The following is a 26,531-nucleotide window of genomic DNA, read 5'->3' on the forward strand; positions in this document are numbered from 1 at the left end:
CACCTCATCAATCAAATACAGGGGGGGGCTATCAAACGCACAAACCCACATGATTACACCAACATTTTAAAATATTAAAATCCAGGGTCAGGGACTCCCACACAGAAGATTTGGACCTGAATCAATCAACAACGCCACTAAATATTCATATGCATTGGATTTCAGCTGAAAAAAAAAATAATTTTAGGGTTTGGTTATTCCTTACAAAACTTGGGGAGGTCTTGCTTTTGCAAAAAGTGAAATATAATATTCCTCCCCACCCCAATAATTTTTGTACAGTCCTCTTACTTCTTTAAGTGTTGAGAGAGTTAACAAAAATAAATAATGAACAAAAGAGTCAGAGCACTCTGTCCTCTGACTCGTAGCTTCAGCTCCAGGTGATCTTGTGATTAACATTTAAAATGTCCATATATATTATATATATATATATATATATATATATATGTATCACGTATCTGTGTGCACTTAGCCCCAGATTCCACCACTACTTCAGGCTGTTTCTTGGACCACACACACACACACACACACACACACAAAATGGTGTCTTCATCAGTCGGAGAATATCCTGTAACCAGGCAGCAGCTTATTTCTGTAACCTCATCTGTGTAACTGGCACCACAGATAAATCTTATCACCCTTAATCACACATATCCTGTGTGGACCGGCCTGTTATTCCACTCCTGCTGCCATATTAGTGGAGACATCAGCTCTGTATTATCTACCTGTGATGGGAACTGCATGGATGTTGTGTCTCACGATATCAGATGTCACAATTTCACAATTACTTAAAAATCTCTGTTATGACAATATTTCAAATCTAACAGGTATTTAAACCTTTTTTTTTTTTAATTATGTCAACATCTGAGCTAAAAGTAGAGAGGATACCTTTACAGGATACAGCAGCTGTAAAGCAAATAATAAAAGCAAACGGATGTCAAAAGTAAACAAATTTTCAAAATGGAAAGAATATCATACTGATTGTATCTATTTCAGTATCAAAGAAATGCTTCTATTATCAAATATCTCCGTTATTTTAATTAATTCAGCTTTCTGCAGAGCTTTGGAGTGGCCGTAGAGAGAGAAAAAAAATATTTATAAATCTAAATTGATGAATTGAATTGATAAATGTGTAGCACTGGTTTATTTTAAGAAGACAAAAACAATTTAAAAGACATAATCCAATCCAGCTTTATTTGTAAAGCACTTTAAAACAACCACAGTGGACCAAACAACCGAAGTGATCTGACAGTCGAGCTTGAGGTCAGCATCCACTTTAACCCCAAGATTTGTGACGGTCGGCTTAGTGAACTGGGCCGAGGAACCCAGATCTACAAGGGGGGCCGCGGTGGTGCCACCAAAAACCATCACCTCTGTCTTTTTCTCATTAAAATTTAAAATGTTTGACAGAATATGCATCTTTCTTTTTGAGAGGGACATAAATCTGACTGTCATCCACGTGACAGTGGAAGGAGATACCATGGTTCCTCAGTATGGAACCAAGTAGGAGCAAGTAGAGAGAGAAGAGGCCCTAAAACTGAGCCCTGTGGGACCCCACATGAGAGACGAGCAGGGGAGGACACAGAGTCACCAAGGCTGACACAAAAAGTTCGATCAGCCAAGTATGACCTGAACCAGTCCAGTGCTGCGCCCCTGATACCCACCCACTGTTTCAAACCAGAGATTAAAGGTTCATGGTCCACTGTGTCAAACGCAGCAGTTAAATCTAAAAGCACAAGAATAACACAGTCACCAGAGTCAGTAGCTAAAAAGATATCATTAAAAACTCTTAAAAGAGCTGATTTGGTGCTGTGCAAGGTTTTAAAACCACTGGCTGCAAACTATATTCTCGAGGATTTTTGAGATAAAAGGCAGTTTAGAGAAGCCTGTAATTTGAAATAATGGCAGTATCTAGTCCTGGTTTTTTAATCAAAGGTCGCACTACTGCATGTCTGAAATTTTCAGGGACCACACCTGAGGACAAACTACTATTGATAAGTGTCAGAACAGAGGACCCTATAGTGGGGAGAACCTCTTTAAGTAGTCCAGGAGGGACCACATCATTCGGAGAACCTGAGGGCTTCAACTGACCAACAGTCTTCTGTAACAAGGACAGAGACACAGGTTCAAACCTGTCAAAGACAGCAGAGCAGAGACAGAGACTGAAGTGTCAGACGCAGAGGCTGAGATTAAAGCCCTAGTGGAGGAAACCTTATCAATGAGAAAGTGAGGAAAGTTTTCACAGACAGCAGCAGAGGACTCGATACAGACAGTCTGTGGGGCATCAAGAACAGCGTCAATGGTCTTAAACAAGACACGAGACATAACAGACAGAATAACATCAGAAAAATGTTTCCTTTTAGCATCTTTCACAGGTGTTTGATAATGACGCCAGCAGTCCCTTAAAATTTGAAATGACGCCTGCAGTTTGTAGCTTTTCCGCTTCCGCTCAGCTCGCGTCTGACAGCACGAGCTCAGCCAGGGTTCAGATTTAATCCCAGACTGCCTGGTTTTTAACGGAACCACGTGTCTAAAACGGATCGGCAGGTGGAATGAAACCATGAGCTGAGCTCCTCCGTGTCTTTGTCCAAAACACAGACACAGTCGTGAGTCTGACTGGAAACTGAACAGCAGTGGAAGAGTTAATAATGTCTGACAGCAGCGCGAGGTTTGACTGGATCACAGACAAGAACAACCTCAAATACTACAGACACGTGATCAGAAAACAGCAGCAGTTCCTCGACCCGACGTTAAAATATCAGCAGTTCAGAGGTAAAAGTTCAATGAAAGCCCAGGACTCACCAACACTCAGGTCCAGGTCCAGGTCCAGGTCTCACAGAGAAAGTCGAGTCCTCGGGACGTGAAGAAATCCTTAACAACAAAAGTTTTATTCGCCAGCGATCTAGAGTTTACCAGATCAATCCTGACAGGAACCGGCGGCTCCGCGGCGTCAGCTGTCCGGGGAGCCCGACTCAGAGGCCGCAGGTTACACAGATTCACTCCGCGCCGGCGGGACGGGGACACCAGGGACCGCGGGAACATGTCATCCGGGTCGACAACAGGTACCAGCCAGGAGTCGACAGAGTCCAGCGGGCGCCGAGAAGTAAAGATGCGAGGCATCGCTCCAAACGGGGACCAGGAAGCCGTAGAAAGACGCGCCATGCAGGCCTTCAGCCTCGCCAGCTAACCGCTGCGTTTACCTCGGCGGCGGGGGCCCTTACGCCGGAGGGGTGGAGCTAGGGCGCGGCAAAGGTGAGCTGCGACCCCCGATGAAAACGGGGGCAAAGTTTTATGTCCAGCATCATCCAATTTCACCGGATCTTCGGTAGAAAGTCGAAGATTTATCAGTGTTTGGCGATCGTACACCAGGAGAGAGTTGATATTATGAGTAACAAGTGACAGAAACAGCGCAAACACACACAATACTGGCAGAAACAACGGCAGGCCACACACACAGGCGCCATCTTGGATAAAACTGAAACACAAGATGCAAAAAAACATTAAACACCAAGACAAAAGACAAAAAACAACGTAAAAAATATAACAAAATTAAAATAGTGTACCAAGACATAAACAGTATACAAGACGTAACAAGACGACAGTAACAAGATGAAAATGATGTAAAAGACATAACACAATAGATACAACGTAACAAAATACGACATGATACAAAAAATGCACCAAGACCAAAAAATATTGTACAAGACCCAACAAGAAGAAAACAACCTAAAAGACACAACAAGACAAAAATAATGTAACAAGATAAAAAAGAACATAAGAGATGTAACAAAGTAGAAACAATAAAACAAGACAAAAAACAAGGCAAAACATGTAACAAGATTAAAAAAAACGCAACAAGACAAAAAAAACAAAAAACACACAAATGTAAAAGATGTAACAATACAAAAATGAGTGGTGATTTATTTTTCAACAATTTAACCTTTTGATGCATCAGTCCACATGATAGAGCAGTCCAGCTCCACGTTGTTTATTCTCTTGGTTTATTCATCTAAATTTTAATCAAATTTTTGTTACAACGGTACAGTTTTTTTTTTTTTTTTAATCTAAGCTCTATTATGGCTGGCATTTACAGGCCTGTTTTTTGCCACAGCCTATTTAAGTGGAGACGAGATGTTTATTTCATACACTGTAAATAAAATCTATATATATTTTGGTGCAGCACTTTCCGATTACAGTTTATTTTGGGTCTTGTGCACCGAGTATCACCAGATCCCACAACACATAACATTCAGCAGCAGCCAGAAGAGAGTAAGATGTGTATGAGATGATATGAGTATTAAACTTAATGCACACACCAGAACTCAACACTATAATCAGGTCAACATAAGTCTGGACTCACCTTTAGTTTGGGCCATAAATCCAGAATTTAAGGTCCTTTGTTTCCACAACAAAACTTCCTTTTTGTGAAAGTTTCCTGCCTGTGAAGGCTCCTGACAAGAGACAGGAAGTGGGATAAGGAAAGCTAAAAAAAAATCCCAAATTATCTTACAGGAAGTAAAATGAGCACTAAGAGAAATTATGACTTCCCCCCTCGAGGACATTAATCCGAGAGTTTGTCCTCATTTGTGGACTAAATTCAACACTGAAACACTGAGATAAACATCTGTATCAACATCCTGCTGCTGGACAAATTTACATAAATTCTACTGGTACTGGATCGGATAGTTACGATCTGGTGGACAGAACAGTAATGTCATTTTTTTGACAATTTATACACAATGTAAGAGTTAAAAGTTTAAAAAATGAGAGTTTTTTCTGACATTTTCACACATCATGATGAGATCTGGACAACAGGGAATTAAGAAATGTCAAACAACGCTGGAGAACAATTTAATGTACCAACAAAATTTTGCCATTTAAAGAACCTGCTGACGTCTGAAACAAACTGATTAGAGGAGGAATATTGCAGAGGGAGCTCAGGATCAACAACGAGGTGAGATCCAGATAATCCATGGACGTCTGTGGCGTCTCTTTCTTCTCACATAAATAAATAAAAACTCCTCCAGTCATCCTCTCACACAAATCAATGTCTTTTCTGTTTTCTTAAATTGATGAATTGTGCTCCTCAAATCTCTTTCCCTTATTTTTTTTTTAAATTCTGATCGATATGGATCATCAGACATGAGGTTTTTGCTGAGACTGAAACACTTTACATGTGTTAAAATACTGTGGTTATGATCAGAGGTGCATTCAGCCTCAACAAAGTGTTTCTTTAAACCGAAACGTGTGCGCCACCTTTTTAATGCTTCTGATTGGGGAACACCTGTGACAGACCCACCAAACAGGAGGAACCAAAGCCAGTTGCACGCCGTTTAGAGGAAACATGTCATTCAACCTGGACTCTGTAGCAAAACACACTGCACACTGTTTTCAGATTGAACGTGCCACAGGTTTTCAGTGGCAGAAGAAGCTTTATTTACGTGACCTTTGACCTTTGCATGTTTTTTTTTAATTGCATTTTTGTCTCTTCACTTAATTCATGACTTTTCTGTCTGAATAAATCCAACCGCAATGATTGTTTCCAGTAACTTCCTGGTAGAAAACCCCTACGTTTCCCTTTTTCATGAAGTTGTTTCAAACTGAATACATGTCAGTTATCTAAAATAAATGTTTTTCGCTCTTGCTGACATTATGATCGAGATAGTTTACCTGTGTGGAGGTGAGTGTGGTCGACATTCAGCTGCAGGACAGAGAGGTGTGGAGAGGGATCATGAGAGCAGTGCCAGGTGAGGTAACTGACACAGCTGGTGCTCATTATCTAATTATACTTTCCCTTTAAAGGGACACTTCACCCCAAAAATCAAAAGTACACATTTTCCCTTTTAACTGTAGTACTTTTTATCCATCTAGATGGTTCTGGTGTGAGCTGCAGAGTTCTGGAGATATCGGCCATAAAGATATCTGTCTTCTCTCCAGTATGATGGAACTAGATGGTACTCAGCTTGTGGTGCACAAGGCACCAAACATGTTTGAAAAATTTAAATTTCCACCATCATGCATCTTTCTGCATCATAAGCCAGTTACACGAGATAATGCGCAGAACTTGCTGTGAGCAGTTTCATGTGGGAACTATTTTCTCTCTGTCAGCCTGCACGCACCAACCATCTTAAGGTGCAGAAGGAAGTGTGCATCTACTCATGGACAAGAGGCTAATGCTGATGACAGCACGGGATGTAAACATTATTAGCGTCTCCCTTGGCTGACTATGAGTAGATGCACGTTTTTTTGTGCTTTGAGCTCCACAAGCTAAGATGGCAACCCTTAAGAGTGTTGTTTTTAGTGCTACTTCCTGGTAATTCGTCATTGCTCCCTTTGTAGGATTGATAAAGTTTGTCTTTGACCCACAGATGATTAAAGAATCTTATTTTATCCTTCATTAATTCTATAATTGATATTTGATCACCAGGGTTTATATAATGTTAGGCTATGTCACACAAAAAGTGAAAGAGACATTACATTTATGGAAGACACTTCCCAATTGGAGCATGGAAAAAAGAAAAAGAAGAGGACCTAAGCTTGAACCTTGGGGGACACCAAAATTAACTTGTGAATGTAGGGGACTCAAAAACCTCTAGAAAATAGGTTTAAATTGCAATGAATCACAGTCAACTTTAAGACTCAGCTGTAAACTTCTTTTAGTCTCATGAAGAGCGAGAGTTTAAATAATAAGGAACACAAAGACTTCATCCTCTCAAAAAACGAATTTAATCAAAACAAAATGATTCATTAACAAGTTTATAAAACAGTGATTTAGTTACATAAATAAATCGATCAGTGTATCAAATCTTAGTTTCAACTTCATGAGCATGTTGACATGGTTGTACAATCATTTACCTAACATAATAAATAAAAAGGGAGCATATTTCATTTCTAAACGAAAAAGGAGCTACTAACAGACCTCTAATGAGGGAACGAACAAGAGACGACACTGAAAAAACGGATGAAATGAGCTTTTAAAGCACAGAATACAGAGCCGGTCCAGCTAAAAGAATTAAAGACACTAAAAGGTTGTAACCAAAGTCGGTTGGCGTATGAATAAAGTTTGGTAGTTAGAACTCCCATTTGGTTATTTTAAAGCATTAAGACAAGGCAAGAAAGAAGGCTGTTCTCGTGTGAGGAATTCTAGAGAGAAATTAAACTCAAATAAAATTTTAAAAACAGAAAAAAGCGTTAAAAAAGGTGGAACAGTCAAGACCTACAGTATAGAGCAACTTTCTGTCCTGCACAAAGTCGAGATGTCAGAAGAAGAAGAGGAAGAGGAGGAGGAGGAGGAAGAGGAGGAGGAGGCATGGACACTAAAAACAGAGCTGTGTTGTTGTTGTGACTGAGTCACTGCAGGAGGAGACACGAGGGGCAGATTTCACTCCACTGGAATATCGCAGCAGTCGCCAGCTGTTACGCTGTCGCCGCTCTGCCTCCACAGTCGCCTCTTTCTCCCGACTCCTACAATCCTCAATACACGTCTGTGTTCGGGAGAATGCACACTTTGCGTGTCCACTTCCTGTCTCATAACTGGCCGGTTTCTGCAGTTCATTACATGTCTGCAGAGCCAAAACACAAAAAAAAAAGAAAAAGAAAAAACCAGCCGGCGTGTCCTTCGGTTCGAACTGGCCCCTGATGCGATGCAAGGCGTTTTGAAGTCCTTCTGATATGTTTTTTTTTTTCTTGTTTGTTTCAAAACCCAAAAAGTACTGCAGCTTCAAGTATTGTGCCTTACATAGAATATTCTGTCATAAATTAGTTAACATATACATTTTTTTTTCAATATTCAGACATATACTTTCATATATACAGGACAATAAAATGCTTTTGTTCTCTTTTTTCTTTTTTTTTTGTCTGCTTTTTTTTTTTAAAGAGAAATCCCTGAGAATGCATGTTGACAGTTGCCAAGTTTCCACAAGAGCGAGCGCTGTGACAGTTTGTCGTCGTGTTTCTGTGTCTGTAAAATAAGCATACTGGATGTCCGAGACAACACTGCAAAGCAATCAGAAACAAATATGAATGAATTCTGAATTTGTGTTGAGTCTTTTTTTTCTTTCACTTCACAGAGCAGGTGGGTGAGGACAGGAGGGTGGAGGGGGAGGAGGAGGAGGAGGAAAGAGTAAAGCTGGATCCTTTTAAAAAGAGGTACTCGTCACTTCAGATGGAGTTGCTCCATTTGGTTTAAAGCCGTTTGTCTTCTCTTTGAGGCTGTGAACGTTAGCTGAGGGAAGTAGGAGGAGTGCAAGGTGGACATTTTGCCACTGGACAATACAGTTTATACTCAGTGTAAAACTCTTACTCTCTCGCTTTCATACATATAAAGGGAAACACACAAACTTTTCCATCAGTTGACACTTCTCTCCTGCAAACTTAATGGTTTTATACACGTCAACACCAGCTTTTACCGTTTACAGTGTCTTTTTTTTTTTCTTCTTCTTCTTCAATTTCAAATTTACCCCAAAACACATTTCACATCTCGTTCCCATCATCTTCATCTGTTCGGTTCCCACGCTAAAAACCAACCAAGAGTCCGTCTGTGCTCACGCTTGGTTCAACTCACAATGAAAAGGAATATTCACTGTAAATGAACGTGACTTCTTCACAGTCGACCCGCAGCGCCAAATCATAGGAACACTGTAAAAAAAAAAAAACAACAAAAGCTGGGAAAATTTCAAAGCAACTTACTTCAACAGATTTCTGAGTTTTGTTGAGATGGTTTACTTTTCTTCTTGAGTCTTTGAGTCTTAGAAACCCCAGAGGGGAGAATTGAATTTCAAAAACTGCTGAGTAAACTCACTGAACTGAAAGTGAATAATGAAGGAGAAATCTGCAATATATTTACTTTAACTTGTGTTACTGTTTGGCTGTTTCACGAGTTCATATTAACGCCGAATGTTTGCCGAATGAGTTTAGTGTCTGTTTATGAGTTGTAAGAAATCATCAATAATCTTTTAGAGGGAGCAGATGTTTATAACGGTTAAATTGAACGAATTGTTAATGGAGTCTGGCAGGCAGAAAACAGGCAGTCGCTGAACAGAGTGTGTATTTTCGGATCAGTGAGCTTTTATTCTGGGGACAAGAGGCTAAATTTTACATTGAAATTTTATTTCAGTTTTTAAATTGTTGACTAAACTCATCAAGGTGAAAGTTAATAATGGTTAATAATTTAATATTTTCAATTGCAACCATTTACTGTCAAGCACTACGTCAATCACTCTTCATAATTTTTTGAAATACAAATTTTTTGTGGGTTTCTAAAACTTAAAGATTCAATTTATCTAAAGAAGACAAGTAAATTATATCAACAATGTGTGAAAATATGAGGATTTTAAACACGGTGACCTCAAGTAGGATCATTTTGACTTCTAAAAGTATTGAGATATGCTAAAGGAATAGTTCCACATTTTGGGATACATTACTTTTTTTTCTTGTTGGAAGTTAGATGAGAAGTTTGGTACCACGCTCACGTCGCAGCCAATTAGCTTAGCTTAACAATAAAAGTTGAAATGGGGGAACAGCTAGCATAGCTCTGTCCATCTAAAGCTCACAAATGAACACTTTATATTTTGTTTGTTTAATTTGTACAAAAACTTAGATGTAAAAAACAATACCGTGATTATGTGCCAACTACTTCTTGGCAGAGAGCCGTGACTTCCTGAAATCTTTTTTATTGTCGCCATGAAGTTGCCAGGCACTAATGAAATTATTATACACTAATGAAAATATCCCATTTCTGCCATTAAATCCCTGTAAATCTTACACACTTGACCATTCAGTTAATTTTGGTGTTCCTCAGGGTTTGGTCTTAGGTCCTCTTATTTTTTAATATTTCACATGCTTCCATTTGGAACCGTGATTTCCTGGAATCCATCCTGTCATCACCATGAGGTTGCCAGGCAACCAGCAGAGACTCCAGGAAGTCACTATTCCTGGCCAAGAACTAGTCCAGCACATAATCCACCATAAAACCACACATACAGAATTTAAGTTTGATTCAAAACTCAGAAATCTAGAGAAGACAGTTGCCTTGAAGTTATAAATTTCCTCAGCTTTTTTTTCTTTTACAGTGAATCAGATTTGCATGAATGTTATTTTAGGAGGATTTTCACTTCAAGTTAGAAAGGATAAAAAAGGAGACTCAAGTAAAAAGGGCGATCTGGTCGTTAGATCAACCAAATCTCTCTCGAACGAGCATCATGAGTTTCTTCTTGCCCTTGTAAATCTGTTTCAGGTTGTCTATGAACTGTGTGAACTGGATGTGTCCGTCGTGCGCCATCAGAAACGTCTCTCTGGCTTTGCTGAGGAACTCGATGAACTCGCTGTAGTGGCGCGGGCTGATGTGCGTCAGCCGCGAGTGCGTCGTGTTGATGTAGGCCCCGATCGTGGCGTCCAGTAGCTGCCTGAGCGGAGCCTTGTCCAGAGGCATCAGCTTCCCAGAGTTCCTGCGACTGTGCAGCGCCACCATGCCCGGCGTCGTTAGCGTGCACCGCCGCAAAATGTCAGACAAGACGGTGGCGCACTTCACGCTCTTCACCACCAGGGGGATGACGGATGCCAGTTCATTTTTCCCCAGCGAGTGGCTGAGAGCACACGCCCAGAGCACGTCGTTGATCGCCGGGTGTGTGTCTTGGTTGTAGCTGAGGTTCAGATGAGTCATGGCTAACGTTGCTAGTTTGTACGCCCTCATTGGATAACCGCGGTGCTCCATGTAGCGTGCTATTGTAAACAGCTGTGTGTAGTTCATTCCCGTGGCGGCGGCGTCCAGTACAATCTGATAGGCTGTCTCGAAGGCAATGTGGTCCTTCTCGCAGAGCGTCAGGGCTGAGAGGGCACAGTTTTGGGGGTCCTTCATGGCACACTGCAGGGCCAGGGTGCGGGCGGAGTTGGCCAGGTTCTCCTGCTGATGGCAGTCCAGGTGCAGGCGGACGATGGTGCTGTTGGACATGACCGTGCTCGCCACGACGCTGGTGGCTTCGGTGGGGGTGAAGAGGGTGAACCAGCTCTGCATGATGCTGTCCAGCGCAAACACGCCTGGAGAAACAGAAAGGAACACAAATGTTAGTTTAAGATTTAGATCTTAGTGAAAGAAAAACTGCTGCCTGTTTTAAAGTTAATGTTGGTGTTCCTCAAGGCTCAATCTGAGGTCCTCTTATTTTTCCATTTAGTATCATTTGTTGGTACCATTTTAATCTACATATGACATGACCTTACAATGCATAAAAACTCATTAAATGCTGATTAGATCCTTTAAGGACAATCCCACATTCTGCTGCTGTAAATATTCACTAGAGCACCAAATGTGTCTAAACTCAACACTGAAAATAGTCCTCAACAAATGGACAGTTTGTAACATTTGATTAAAAACTACAATGTCCAACTGTTTTATGAAATTACTGAGCTGCCTGTACATTATAAAATGCATTTAAAAGAACAATTCTTCACTTCTGGTAAATTATAAAGCTTCTTTTAGACTCCGAAGACTTTAAAATCGATCTACTGCTATGAATGTAGAGGTCATAAAACTAAAAACCTTCATTTTCAACCTTAACTTGTGCAAAACTTTGACCTGTTGAACTGTTGAACTCATTCAAAAATGAGAGAAATCCAACAAACAAAACACGTCACGAGTCTTACAATGGCTTTTTACCATCTAATTGGATATTCTATTTCTAATTCTCTGACATTATAAGGCCTGGCCCCACTCTACATCACCGACTGGCATGTTCTCAATGAGTCCATTCAAACTGTGCTCACAGGAACAGGGACTCCTTGTCACTCCCCCACATTCACAAGACATCATCTGGGGAGGAGGGTTTTCCCCTACAGAGCTCCGTCCCTCTGGACACTGCAGCTTCCTGTCCACTTCAGGGAAATCAGCCACTGGGTTTCGGTATTCAAGTCCAAACATGAGGCCCACTTAATCAGCCCAAAGCCCACAATCTTCCATAATTACTACCCTGCCAGTCATTCCTTTCCCCTTCCTTCCCTCCCGCTGAGAGCCCTCCGAAGAAATCCACTTTTAAAAAGGTCTCTGACCTGCTAAACCCCCTTCTCTGAACAGCAGCTGTCCAATCATATCTGAGAGAAATATTCAGTTATATATTCTCTGCAGTTTGGACTTTAGTATTGTTTCTATCACCTTAAAAAACTAACATTGAAGAGTAAACAGCCACATTTATTCAAGTAATAAACTTAAGGATATTCTTTTTATTTTTCATATGTTACATCATACTTTTACTTTACTATTTACTACTTTGGCAGCTATAATTAATAGTTGCCCTGCAGATTAAAATGTTTAAATCTAAAAAATCTGTTTAAACCAGCTGGAGATCAAAAATTGAACTGGAGAGAGTTTTCAGCCGACCTGCAGAGTCAGCATTAAGTTGCAAGCTGATAAAATCTGCTTGTGACCATCGTCATTTCTGACAAAAACGCTGACCATCTTCAACAAGAAAAGAGGAGCTCCTTTTGTTTTTTTTTTCAGTGTGAAATCAGGGACCAATTGCTGAAAAAAGAAATCATAATTAAACTCACCAGCCTCAGTAGCACAAGTGACGAGCCACCGCACCATTTCTCTCCTCCGCCAGTTCAAGGTAGACAGAGTCATTCTCATCACCTGTCAGAAACATCACATTAGCCTGAATCTGCATCATACATGATGAGTGTGTGTGTGTGTGTGTTTGTGTGTATTAGTGTGTGTTGTTTACCTGAAGACCCAGCTCCAGGGACACTTTGAGCAGTGTGATGTCGGGCAGGCTGTCCATGAGGGTGGCGATTTTGAAGGCATCCTGGGCCAGTTTGAAGATGTGGGATGCAGAGTGGATGTTCTTCTGGATGGACTCTAACACTGTTTCTAGTTTACGAGCGTCGCCTGGTAACAGAGACAAAGAGGCAAAGTCATTCTAACAGGTCTGTTGTACGTCCGCACACAACGAGAGGAAGCTCTGTATTCATGTCTCAGTACTTCTGTAGCATCTAACTGAATCTCTGGTCTGGAGTTTATGTTCACTCTTATCTTCGTCATAGTTTTGTAGTTTGCCGATCGCTTTTAGCCGCATCAGAGCTGCAAAAACCACCGGTTCTTGAATTGTGAAGCACAAATGCAACGCTTTTGTCCCCTGAGTGTCTGAGAGGCAGCTGAAAAGAGCTGCTCTTGAAAAGCATCCCATCAAAAAAGGAAACTTAAATTAACTTATCAGGTCCAGGTCATTTCATTGATTAATTATATCACAAGAAAATATTTTTGAGTACAGGTGGGAAGTAATGCCAAAAATGTGATAAAAAATACATTTAAAAAATGTGCTTTATAAATAATTATAGACCTTATTGGTTTCTGTACATATGTTCTGATACCTGAATTTTGTATATTGGCAGAGACAGAGTACAGATCCAATACCAGTGCATTAAAAAATATATAAATAAATAAATAAAAACTGCTGCTGGGAAGTAGCAGGATCCCGTTTTGGGCTTAATAAATTATGTGGTATCGGATCGATGCACAAAGTCTCATACTTGTGACACCCGATCCAGCATTTTAGGCTGTCTGTAATTTGAAAAGTAAAAAAATATGCTGCAAATTACCTATTACATATTTCACCAAACGCAGAGGTCCTACGATCATATTAGTCCCTTGTGAATCAGCATCTCGGTGAGCTGGGTTGCAACTTTTTAAGCAACTGAAGCTCATTACATCGGTAATCAGCAGTCAACAGACACGCGGTGAGATCAGCTATATTGACATTAATTTCTAAATCACACGAGGTGCCCTGGTAATACTAGTCCTGCCCAAACAAGACTGCAGCTCTAGCTATAAACAGCTATAAACCCTTACGACCTCAGACGTATACACCGCCGCCGTCTAGAGTAAATATGAGTGTGTACCTTTAGCAGCAGTGAGCATGGTGGAGGCCAGTTCACACTGTTGGGTCTCTATGTGGCTGAGAGTGAACCAGCGGGGGAGCCGGTTGGGGACCACTGACACTATGTGGTGAGGCCGAGACAAGTCACCGGAGGGGGCCGTGGACTCCAGGACCGGCAACCTGAGCACACAGAGAAGAGAGAGAACAAAAACTTTATTAGTTTAGTTTATTAGAGGAAAAACACAGAGGATCTGACCCGTCCATTGAGAGGAACATTTCATGAAGGTAAAGAAGTTATCAAGGTGAAATGTTCCTTTTATAGCATCAATCAATAGTTTTCTTCCACACCTCAGCTCAGGTGGATCTTTGCCTTGGGGCAGAGATGCCGAGAATCAGGATGAGTTTAAAAATAACAGCTCAATTCCTTTTTTTTCCTCAAAACACACTCCTGTTAGATCCTGTTAGAGCTGCTGCGATGACTCGTTTCTGTGGTCTAATATTCCTGCTTTGAGTCTGAGATTAAAGAAATATTAAGATTTACATATCATAAAAATCAAAGGGCTTTAATTTGGGCGAGAGGAAATAAAGTTTCGTAACACCCGTGGCGGTCAGAGAGGAAACCAACAGCATGTATTTATTATTCACACATTTTTATAAAACTCGTTTTCAGCAGCGTTGAATTATTTAGTGAATATTCCAGCAAAAGGAGGTTTTGTCATTAAACAGTGCCCCAGATAGCTCCTAAATCCGCCTCTCTTTTCCCCTCGCTATCCGTTTCATCACACGCAAACCAAAGGAGACTTAAAGAACGCAGAGGAGCCGCTCACATTTAGTCCAATCCAGGACAGCAACTCCCCGTCTCATTCTGTCTTTATTTCTGGTCCTCCTCTCATCACTTAGAGGACGAACAAAGTAAGCCAGGAAAATTTGCATCTTTTTGTCTCAGTTTCAGCCCTCCGTCCAGGATAAAACAGCGTGTTCCTCACCCGAAAATGTTCCCAAGTGGGCAAATCTTAAAACGTCAGTGTGAACACACAAAACATTAATGAGGACTTTTTGTTGCCTCAAACTTTTTCTATCACTTTAAATGTCAACATGATGTAACAGGATTACGTAATCTGGACACAAAGAAAAAGTAACTTTTTCATTAGAGTTACAAATAAAAAGATGTAATCAGATCACAGATACGTTTTGTAAAAATGGGGCTTATTAATAGGATTACGATTTTAAAATAAATAAAATATATTTCCATGCACAGTGCACACACAGCTGACAATTCATCATCATAGCCTCTAGTGAAAAAAATGCTTCATTGGGTGGAAATGCAGGGTGCAGGAAGCTGAGAAGATAATGACTGCATTTTCATTTTTGGGTGAACTATTCCTTTAACCACTATTATCGTTAGTGGGGCAAATGAGGCTGAACAAGAGTTTTTAAACTTGTTTTGCCCCGGTCACACAGCGAGGGTTGTTCTGCAGAAGAAGAAGAAGAAGAAGAAGAAGAAATTGTCTGTTTCACTGTTCCTATCTTAGTTGTACCTTTTATTTCCGTTAAGCATTCTTATCTGTATATAATTCTTGTATTTAACTTTTTCACCTTTAAAGTTTGTCTCTTTAAACTTTTATCTTGTCTTGTTCCACTGCGCCGTATCACCAGATCAAATTCCTGTGTACTTATACTATATTTGGCGAATAAAACGACTCTGATTCTGATTTCATAGTTAATTAAACTGACTTTATCTTTAGTCATAAAAGATGAAGATTGAGATAATAAGTATATTAAAGTAACCTCAGCAGGTGGTGCAGGACGGTCATTTATCTCTGTCTGCATGTGTTGGCGTTTGTGTGAATCTGACAGCAGTGAAAGTTTTACAGAAATGTTATTAGTAAGTTTGCTGCCGTGACTTTTACATAAACGTGATCGGGGTGCTCCTTCAGACGTGAGACTAACATGTTAAATTGGCGTCAGATTAATGTAACAAGATGTCTGAAAGAGATCTTCATGGTTCACGGACGGCAGCTTTTTTAAATGAAGCCGGGCGTCTACTCACCGCATGGCCCTCAGTGCAATTTTGTACGCCAGCTCGGCGTCATGAGGTAGCAGGGAGGTGAAGAGATACTTGGCAAACGTGTGCATGGGGACGCTCTCTCTGTAGAGTAACTCCCCCAGACCACTGTAAGGACCAGCTGCAAGACAAAGACAGAAAAACAAAGACAACACGGGTCAGTTCAGTCTGTACAGAGTCGACCTGCAGAGAGATTCACGTGTGACCTGAACAGTGACCTCACGTATGAGATTATCTCCCCGAGTCTGATATCACAGATTAAACGCACAGACTGATGTGAACACAGTGACTCAGGCGGGGATCACCGCGGTGATCACTCTGTTAGTCAGCCACCCCAAAATGTACAGACGCACTTTGAGCTGCATCACAGAACGCCGTCATCAACAACTCGCATGTAGTGCAAAGAGAAATTACAAGAATCACAGATTAGAGCTTGAAAAAAGTATCTAATTGCTATTATTTTGACAGAGAGGGAATGATCAATTAATATTTTGCCTTTAACAAAGTTTGCACCTCCTGAGATTTGAAAATTGCAGGAAGCCACATTGAGATTTTGATAAAACTCAGATTTTAATGTGCAGCCCTGTTGAAAACCAAAACAAAACCAGCTGACTGTCAGCCCCTGATAAACTTTTTTAAATTTCTTATTTATTTATTCTACTTTAATTTTATTATCATTAATTATTATGTTCTTTTCTTTCTCTTTCACACCACCACCCACGCACCCACCTACCCATGCCACACACACACACACACACACACACACACACACACACGCACACACACACACACACACACACACACGCACACACACACACACACACACACACACACACACACCATCAAACCAAACCTGCTGTTATTCTTTGACAAACTCGTTAAACCGACCTGTGTTTGCTGTTCTTGTCTCCTTCGTGTTGCTCACTTATACTGTTTGGATTCATACTACGGCTGCAGAGTTAATCTAAATTGTATTGCAAATGCAATATGGCTTTCTGCAATCTTCAAATCACAGGAGGTGCAATATTTCTTAAAGGCAAAATGTTTCAGAAAACTTTTAAATGAGCGAATGTTGTGAGGCAGAGACAACAGATTCCTGCAAAAAAATAAATAAATCTCACCAGTCATTTTAACATGTTTTTCAACAAAACAAGAATAACGATGTACCTCTCATGTTGCAAATCATATTTTTTCAAAATTGTTCAGCCATATTTCATACTTGTACTGTTTTGACGTTTGTCTTGCAAAAAAAAAGAAGAAGGAACTAGTGCATCTACTTTCAGCGGCGGATTGATCCAGATTTGGTGCTCTAGTCTCAAGAATATTTGAGGCAGCAGGACGGCTTTGAATTCACACATACTGTTGGTTTTGTTCTTTTTATGGGATGTGTTGACAGTAAGAAACCAGACTTCTCCTTTAAAACAGTTTATGAGAACAAAAGATCAATTCTGTCATAACCTCCTGCTTTCATAAGATAAAACAACGACTTCCTTCATGTTATGATCGCAAACACAGACGGCAGCAGAGGCCGCGTGTGTGTATGTCTGTGTGTGTGTGTGTGAGAGAGAGTGAGAGAGAGAGAGAGAGAGAGAGAGAGAGAGAGAGAGAGAGAGAGAGAGAGAGAGACAGAGAGACAGAGAGAGAGAGAGAGAGAGAGAGAGAGAGGCCGAGCAGCTCTGTCATTAGTGGGTTTGAAGTGAAAATGGCCTTGAACCATGACGAGCCACATCTCACACACACACACACACACACACACACACACACACACACACACACACACACACAGGGTTATTATACCCCTCTGTACACACACACACACACACACACACACACACACACACACACATTCATTCACACAACGTCAGCAAACACACTGACAATGCAAACAATACACTGACACAACAGTGAACACAGAAGTACAAACATCCAGAGTGTAAATGTACACGGACGGCACAGGACGCACACTTAAGTACACAGACTTAACACAACACGGCACACACTCAACACAACACATGATTACAGCACAAAGACACGGCTGTGGTTCAGGGTGTGAAGTGTGTGTGTGTGTGTACAGTATGTGTTTGTCATTCATGAGGTCAGTCAGGGGTTCAGTGACTGTTAGTTCACGGTAAAGTTTGACATTTTGTTAAATAAAGAGAGAGTTTGAGAAGAAAAATCAGTAAAACTCAGCTAGAGTCAGGCGATGTTAGCTTAGCTTAGCATAAAGACTGGTAACAAAGGGAAACTGCTAGCCTGGATCTGTCCAAATGAAACAAAATCGACCTACTATCACCAAGAGGTGATGGTAGGTTGGTTCATGACCACGTTGGTGAATATGATAAACACTGCAGCTGTGGAACATTGGCATATTAGCATCGTCAGTGGGAGCATGTTAGCATGATGACGTTAGCAGTCAGCACAAGAGTACAGCCCCACAGAGCAGCTAGCTTGTCTGCAGACTCTCGGTTTGTATTGCAGGCGTAGCTGCCAGATGTGTTCAGGGTCCTGTGTTTACAGATGATGTACACATTATGATTGGCTGTACATTGGAAAGTTCGGTTGAGATATTACGTAAGCTTGAACTGTGCAAACAACACGTAATATATCTTCTTAATAATTCCTTTGCAACGTACAGCCAATCATAATGTGTGTTATCTATAAAGGCAGGACTCTGAGCACATCTGGCAGGCTGAGCACATCTGGTACCTGCACAGTCGTGTTATAAGTGTAAAATCCTCACATTTGAGATCTAGATTTTTTCCAGCAGAGTCTGACTCACCCTCGAGCAGGAAGACCGCTTGTTTCCGGAAGATCTTCACCAACGTTTCGTCTAAATCCACTTCCTGAAGCCTGGCCAATAGCTGCTCTTCATTGCGACACACTTTCTCCTGGGCGTACAGGCCGTCCGGCATCACCCTCTGCTGCCCTAAACCAATCAGAGCCGTCTCCACGGCGAGAGACACGAACGACTCGCCGTCCTCCAGGAAACGCTGCGGCGGGGACACGGGGTGCTGCTCCGTCCTCCTACCTGAGCCTGGCGAGCCTGAGGGTGACGCAGAGAGAGAAGGAGGAGGAGGAGGAGGAGAAGGAGGGGTGAGACAGGGTGAGAGATGAGTCAGGGAGGAAAGTGTTCCCTTTGGGCCGAGTATTGATAAATCTATTGATCTATTTGCTCATTCTGATGTTCTTTTTCAGAGGCTGTATTCTCCTGAGGACGGTAATCATGTGTTTTAATGGCTTAATGATGTCTTGGCAGACCTCACAGTTCATCCCAGGAGGGTTAACAGTCCCTGATGAATACACACACACACACACACACACACACACACACACACACACACACACACACACACACACACACACACACACACACTCGTATATAAATAGCAGAGTGCTCGAAGTCTTAATTGAAAACTTTCACAACTCTCTCCACGCATCAGTTCATCCACTTCAGAGGAGAAACAAACTGTACTCTGGAGCAGACGTGACCGTCTTTTCTGGCTAAAGTATGTTGAAATTCGTCTCGCCGAGCTCCCTGCATAATTAATGCATTTTAATTGGAGTGTTTTTCCTCCTGCATTTCTTATTCATGAGCTGTTATTGGAGGATGACTGGAGGCCAATCAGCACGTCTGTGTCATCACTGCTGATTGCGACCTGAGGGCCCGCGGCTCTGACAGGAAGACGCAATCACTGCAGTGTAAATGTTTGACTCACACTCAGGAAAATGTGTGTGTTTGTCTACTGTATCTGTCAGGGGAGGAAAGTACCAAGTACAGTTACTCAAGTATTGTACTTGAGAGCCATTTTGAGGTTTTTTACTTGAGCATTTCCATTTTCTGCTACTTTAAATACTGAGAAATATTGTTCTTTTTCACTCCAGAGTTACAGTTACTAGTTATTTTTCATACTTTTTTAGAATATAAACAGCAGTATGAGGCTTGTCGTCTGTGTTGGGATTCTCTCGGATGTTTCTGGATGCTTAATGTGACACTCAACTTTAATCATATGTGCATTTTTACAGTTTCGAGCCACATTTCCAGAGGCTTCGAGTGTTTGTGTATTTGTACCTGAGAAGTCGAGCAGGGCCGTGGCTCCGTCCTCGCTGCCCCGTCCCGTCTCCATGAGGGTGCTGAACAGAGTCCCGATGGGGTCCAGAGGGTGACCCACCCAACCCTCCAGATTAGTGACTGATGTGATGCCTTTATGGAGCAGCTCTGCAGCAACACAAACACACAAACTACTATAAACGTCTCTGTAGTGTTACACGAGTTAAATTGAGACTTTTTGAGATCTTGTTAATATCACATACAGCTTTTTGAAAGTAAAATTCAAGCACTTTTCAATGACTTTCATGGTAATTAAACCAAAAATATCCAGGCTCTCAAAGCCTTTGTGGTTTAAAATTCAACTTATGTTGAAAATCAAGCATCTTTCAAAGAGTTTAATCAATTTCAAGCATATTTCTAACCTTGAAACAGTTTAAATTAAGCATTTTCCACACTTTCAAGACAAACCTTGCACACAGAACACAATTTAATTCTTGCTGTCATGTAGGTCCAATAAGGACTACAGTTATTTATTAAGTACATTAATTTATTGACAGTTATTTCATGTTTTCATTAGTACTTTCCAGCTGTATAAGACAATAATTCCAAGTAATATAATTAATCAATTAACCTGACCTGGACCTGGATAAGAGGCAGAAAATTGCTGGATGAATTAACCAATTAAAACATAATTAATTTATGATTTTGATAAATTATGAGTCAATGAGCTTCAACAACAATCCCAGTTTTAGTTGACAGATGTATAATGTCACCCAGCAGGCGACAAAACAGTCAAGGAAGGTGTCATGAATCACAAAACATGTAAAATAATCATTGGAATATTTTAAAGGAAGTTTGGATGAACTGTTTTCCAGTTTGTGTATTTTCTTCATGTCTTTCATGGCTGTTTTGCAGCTCTTTGCACACTGTGATTTATTTGCTATCGTCCTTTATTTTGGTTTTGTTCCATAAAAACAACATCTTGTGTTAGTTTCATGCACCAGTACAAACATTTTAAGCCGTAACTGTAAATTTTAACTTTATTTTCCATAACTAACAAAAGCATGACTTCATAAAATCGTGAAAATTTATGGCCCACTATTGAATGTTTTGATTTTTTTGTGGGAAATGTGAACATTGGCCGCTCATTCTCGGTGATGGAAGTTATTTCTGCGCAGTTTTGAACGGGGTGCAAAATGAAAAACAATGAACAAATAACTTAAATCATGCTGGAATTGTCTCTTAAACTTCAGTGTTGTGTTTTCTAGGGACACAGACATCATTTCGAAGTAAAAATCTACCCTGAACAGACTGAAGGAGGAGAAACTGACCTTTCTTGTGAGCTCTGAAGAACTCCAGCTGTTTCTGCTGCTGCCTCCGCAGTGTGTTGACGATGGCGATGGCCAGTCTGAGCGCTTCCTTGGGGTAACCGTGTGATCTCAGGGCGTCCACTCGGGCGCACGCAGTCGGGACATGTTCTGCAGGAAGAAAAGACGGACACAGATATTTTAACGCCCACCTTCTGTTTTTTCTTATTCATTAAATGCCTCTTCTCTCTCTCCTCTCACCGTGCCACAGGGGCCACCCTCGGGCGTCGAAGAGGGAGCTGTCGAGGTTGTCATGGTAACAGTAGTTAGTGTAGTGGTCCTCGGTGATGATGTGCTGCAGGTGGGGGTCCTGCCAGTGCAGGTCGCAGGCCTCGATCGCTCGTGTGAACACGGTCCGGTGAGGCCGAGTCAGCGAATCTGTTAGAGACGAACACCAGACGTCAGGAGATCTAAAACCATCGACAAACTGCGAGGGGAGGGGGGGGGCACGGAGGAAGAGACATGAGGCAACGAGACCACATGAGGTGAAAGACACAGGTGCATGCTGGGAGAGTTAATTATCATAGTTTGACCCACTGATTTGGTTGGCAGTGATTGTGACACAAAGCTCATGGAGGCTGTTCAAGCACTTTAAAACCATTTGTACCTCAGATTGATGCAATTTGCGTCAAAATCGTTCTCCTTCTCAGGGTCATAACTCAGTCGAACACGAACACACAGACATGATACACATATTCTTAGATATTTGCCAGCAATATTATTATCTCTGGTGTTCATCGTTAACTAACGTCTATGAATCTGCTTCGAGATCGTAGACTAGTTACTCTTCTATTAACAGCAGAACTTGTTTTCTTCAGTGTCACGTTGATGCAGTGATAGTTTTCTGTACATCCATGGGTACACTGCAAACAGGAACTGCTGCTCTGATTCAGCATACTTTTTTATTAGATGTGGGGAGAAAAAGTTTCATGCCCAAAGTGTATTTTGACTCTTTCTTATGGATTTTTAAAATCAATATATGTGTTTAACGTCAATGCTTTTTACCATTTACCTGGTCAGAAAAGTGGCTCCAAAATTTACCTACTCTGAATCCCAGTAAACTGTAATATCAAATCACAGTACTTAAGAATTGCAATAAATATAAAATCTGCTCTCTTTTTATTCTGCCAATTCGCCAGAATGTTATCAAATATAACCTTAAAACACTCATGACTCTGACTCCATGGCAACATTATACTTCCTGTTTACAGCCCCCAAATTATGGGAAATAGAATTCTGAAAATTAGAAAAAGTAGAGTAAAGTAAGACAAAAATAACAAAATCTATTAATAGAACTTTTTCATGTTGCATTATCACTATGTTCTGGCTCAGAATAACACGATTCTGTCTGAGGGAGGGTCCACGCTGTTCGACTTTGAAACCCCCCCCGCTGTAGCAGGATAAAAAATGTCGATAAAACAACAAATGCGGAGCCATTACGGACGAAACAGCAGCAGTAATAACAGCGGCTGTCTTCTCAATTCGAAACAGTTTTATTACCACCTGATAGAAATGTTCATGTGTCTCTATTTTCTCTGATTTAGTGGAAAAAGCTGCAGGACCTCAACTGTGTTATTAGGCTCATTCTATTAGCCACACTAAAAAGGTAATAAGGCTGGCAGGCGCCGAGATTGAAGGAAGGAGAGTTGATTAAAAGAGAGGGGGGAGGGTAGAGAAATAAGACTTTACGGTGTTAATACAGGAGGAGGAGGAGGAGGAGGAGGAGGAGGAAGAGATCCTGCAGGAGAGAGGAGAAAGAAACCTTCTGATGAGAAAGGATGTGATGAAGGAGAGGATTTGGGAATTTAAAAGAAAAAAAGGAAGGAAGGAAGGCAATGCCTCTTCTTCTTCTTCTTCTCCTTTTTTGGCCGGGTGTCATCTCACCTGGGTTGCCAGGAGGGCCCTGGGGCAGAGCGTTGGTCAGATTGGTCAGCTCGCTGCCATGGTTACCGTCCTCCAAGGGGCAGACGTCCACGCTGTTCCACCTGCGAAGCTGTCGGAGCCAGAAACCTTTCTGCTCAGGTTTATAGTGGGGGTTCAGCACAATGCACATCCACAGGGCGCCTGCAGAAACACACACACACACACATTTACATCCAGAGATAAAAACACACACTCACACACTCTTATCCTGCACAAAAACACTCATTGTGATTATTAGTGTACAAAACATTATTACGATTTTTGTGGCACCAATATGAAGCACAAAAATAGTCCATTATCACCTAAAACAGATGCAAAGTAGAGCTGAATAATGCAAATTTAAATTATCCAGAGCTAGTTTGTGCAAATAACAATATTTTCAATATCAATTAACTCTTCATTTTGCACGACCAACAGGCCAAAACCAAAATATATGCGGTTTTCTATAATGCGAGATAAGGAAAAGCACCAAATTTATACATCTGAGAAGCTGGAACTTTAAAATGACTTGACATTTCTGCATGAAAAGTGTCAAAATAGTTGATTAATTAATTCAAGAGACTAATTGTTGCAGGCCTACTAATTTGTGACACATTTAAGAGATATAAAATGACATTTAAAGCTAAAAAGAAGGAAGAAAAGATGGGAAACAACCACCAGTTTTATCAGCTTATTAAAAAGACAAATAAAAGTAGTTTAATGATTATCGCAGGAGCTGAATTTGAGTAAAAAATATTACTTTTGGTGTGGTCATGTGACACCAGACAAGTGCATCACTAACAACACATTTCTCCAGGCTCATGCCCTCACAGACATGATGTTCTCCCTCCATTCTCCTCAGTAGTAAACACATGATGTCACCGATACGAAGAGCCGCCCTGAAGACTTTGGATTGGTTCTGCAATGGATTTTGTTATTGTTTTTTTTACTCTCTGGTTGCTTCCACCCACTTTAAGCAACAAAAGCTTGAAGATTATCCTCAGTCTCTATTGAGAGAAGCGTTTACTGGGATAGATAGGAGGATTACGGGTCATATTTTTACAACAATGGTCTGAGTGACATAAGACCGCTTTGGAAATGTGGATATTTAGGTGATAAATATTTGTGTGAATGCAAATGAAGTTAGGATGTACAATAGCATCGGCAAGTGATCGGTATCAGACAATCAAGGCTTTAAAATGAATAACATCGTCCATAATCAAACATTTCTGGCATTATGATGTTGCTATTTCAGTTTCAGTCAAGACATTTTAAAGGGACAGTTTACCCCAAAATGAAAAATATATATTACCCTCCTGACCTGTGGCGCTGTTTACCCATCTGGATAGTTTTGGTGTGAGCTGCAGAGTTTTGGAGATATCAGCCACAGAGACGTCTGCCTTCTCTCCAATATAATGGGAGAAAATGACTTACAGCACCAAAAACAATGCATTGGAAAAAATTTTAAACTAGCGTCTCCTTCCAAAAATCATGACCTGGTTACTCAAAGTAATCCACAGACCTTACTGTGAGCACTTTCATGTCAGAACTACTTTCTTTCTGGTGGAAAGTTTCTAGTAGAAAGAAAGTAGTTCTGGTTTTATTCTGCTGCAGAAGGAAGCGTAGTTCCTGTGTGAAACTTCTCACAATAACGTGGATTATTTTCGTATTATTAAATTTAAAAAAGAATTGTGTTTTATGTCTGCATGTGCTAGTGGGTCATCACAGTAAGAGTAGGCAGAATAATATGTTAATTCCACTACAGGAAAGACTAATCTCTCTACAATTTAGGTGGAAAAAAAATCTGTGCATATATTAATAATCAGTCACAATATTGGCTTATCAGATATCAGCAAAAATCTGATATTGTGCAGCCATAATATGAAGCCTAAACAGTGATGCTCTCAGTGATGCAAAACAGCTTTGGAAAGGTGTTTAAACATGTGACAAATACCTGTCGAAACCCAAACAAAAGGTCGTTTCATTAAATTAAATTGGACACTGTGGCACAGGTTTGCAAATTGGCTGCAACTTGCGATTATTTGCATTATCTATTAATGTGCAAATGATTTTCTTTGTTTGTAAAAAGGTGAAAAGATTTAGCTTTTAGTGAAAACAAAGAAAAGCGGCAAATTGGGGGAATACTGGGTATTTTTGCATGTAGCAGCTCTCGATTCATTTCTGATGATTGACTAATTGTTGCAGCTCCATAAAGAAGCATTCAGAAGTGAGCCGAGTTCACCTGCATTGTCGTCTAAACATGAAGACCGTGGACGCAGATTGAAAAAGGAAAACAGATAAAGAGAACGAAGGAAGGAACAATGAACATGTTGAGGGATAAATAACGATGACAGATGACAAAATGAAACAGAAGAGGAAAAGAAAGGAAGTGAAGTGAGGAGGAAAAAAAGGGAGGACAGCCACAGGGAGGAGAGGTGAAGGGAAGGGGGGGAAGTGGGGGAGGGAGGCTGAGGATGGGGGGAGGGGACAGGAGAGGAGGAGAGAGGCTTTATCCTCCGTCTCTTTGTTAGGGCTGCTTCAAGGACAACAACGAGGAGGGAAAACAGAGCGCCGGGCAGAGTGATGTCAGACTGTGAGTGACGAAATGCAGAGCAAGAATCTGCCACAGCGGGGGGTCGGAGTGTAGGGTGGGGTGGATGGTGGGGGGGTTAGTGGGTTAAGAAAAACAAAAACAGACGAGAAGAAGGTGGGAAGAGATGAAGAGAAACGTAACCTACAGGCTGTTGTTATTTACATGTTGCATCACGGTTTGGTTTGAAGTGAAACTCAGTTTATTTTAAAGAGATTATTTTCGGTTTTCATCACAGGAAAATGAGTTTAAGTTGTTTCTTCAGCTGCAGACTTTAATCTGCTAGAGAGCAAAGGTGCTTCTGCAGCCACCATCGAATCTGTGAAACACCAGTTAACAGAACAGGTGCATTTCTAAATATATATTCATTCTGCTCTGCTGCTCCTTTTAGAGAGTTTATTGGCATTTATACCACAAAGATCTCTGAGTTCTGTTCCCTGAAAAGGGCAGCCACATTACGTGTCATCGTTTAATTTTCATTATCAATTAATTTGCCAATTATTTTCTTGAGGAGGCGGCGGTTGAAACCCCTCGACGTCTCAGAGCACCTTTAGAATTCATCCTGACCAACATGGATGGATTGGCTTGAAATCTGGTGCACAGATTCAATATATTTTTTAAATATTTCAATTCAAACAGAAACGCCATCTTTAGACTGTATTCACATCAAATCAGCCGCTGCAGCGGAAACACCAGTCCT

General features: G+C 40.9%; 1 protein-coding gene across 1 annotated transcript in view; it reads right to left on the minus strand.

Annotated features, from left to right (window-relative positions):
- Positions 1-9,522: 9,522 nt before the first annotated feature.
- LOC146308729 (zinc finger SWIM domain-containing protein 6-like) overlaps positions 9,523-26,531 on the minus strand; it is a 64,033-nt gene continuing 47,024 nt past the window's right edge. Inside the window, exons 5-14 of the mRNA XM_084745782.1 lie at positions 23,224-23,403; positions 21,541-21,717; positions 21,304-21,450; positions 19,994-20,140; positions 18,704-18,967; positions 15,910-16,045; positions 13,882-14,039; positions 12,708-12,871; positions 12,535-12,616; positions 9,523-11,031 (exon numbers count right to left, since the gene is read on the minus strand). Of these exons, the coding sequence (XP_084601908.1) occupies positions 10,169-11,031; positions 12,535-12,616; positions 12,708-12,871; positions 13,882-14,039; positions 15,910-16,045; positions 18,704-18,967; positions 19,994-20,140; positions 21,304-21,450; positions 21,541-21,717; positions 23,224-23,403 (2,318 nt within the window). The 3' untranslated portion in view covers positions 9,523-10,168. The remainder of the gene's footprint in view (positions 11,032-12,534; positions 12,617-12,707; positions 12,872-13,881; positions 14,040-15,909; positions 16,046-18,703; positions 18,968-19,993; positions 20,141-21,303; positions 21,451-21,540; positions 21,718-23,223; positions 23,404-26,531) is intronic.

This window comes from Lutjanus erythropterus, chromosome 20 (assembly GCF_056507025.1).
Source record: "Lutjanus erythropterus isolate fLutEry1 chromosome 20, fLutEry1.hap2, whole genome shotgun sequence".
Classification (NCBI taxonomy): Eukaryota; Metazoa; Chordata; class Actinopteri; order Lutjaniformes; family Lutjanidae; genus Lutjanus; species Lutjanus erythropterus.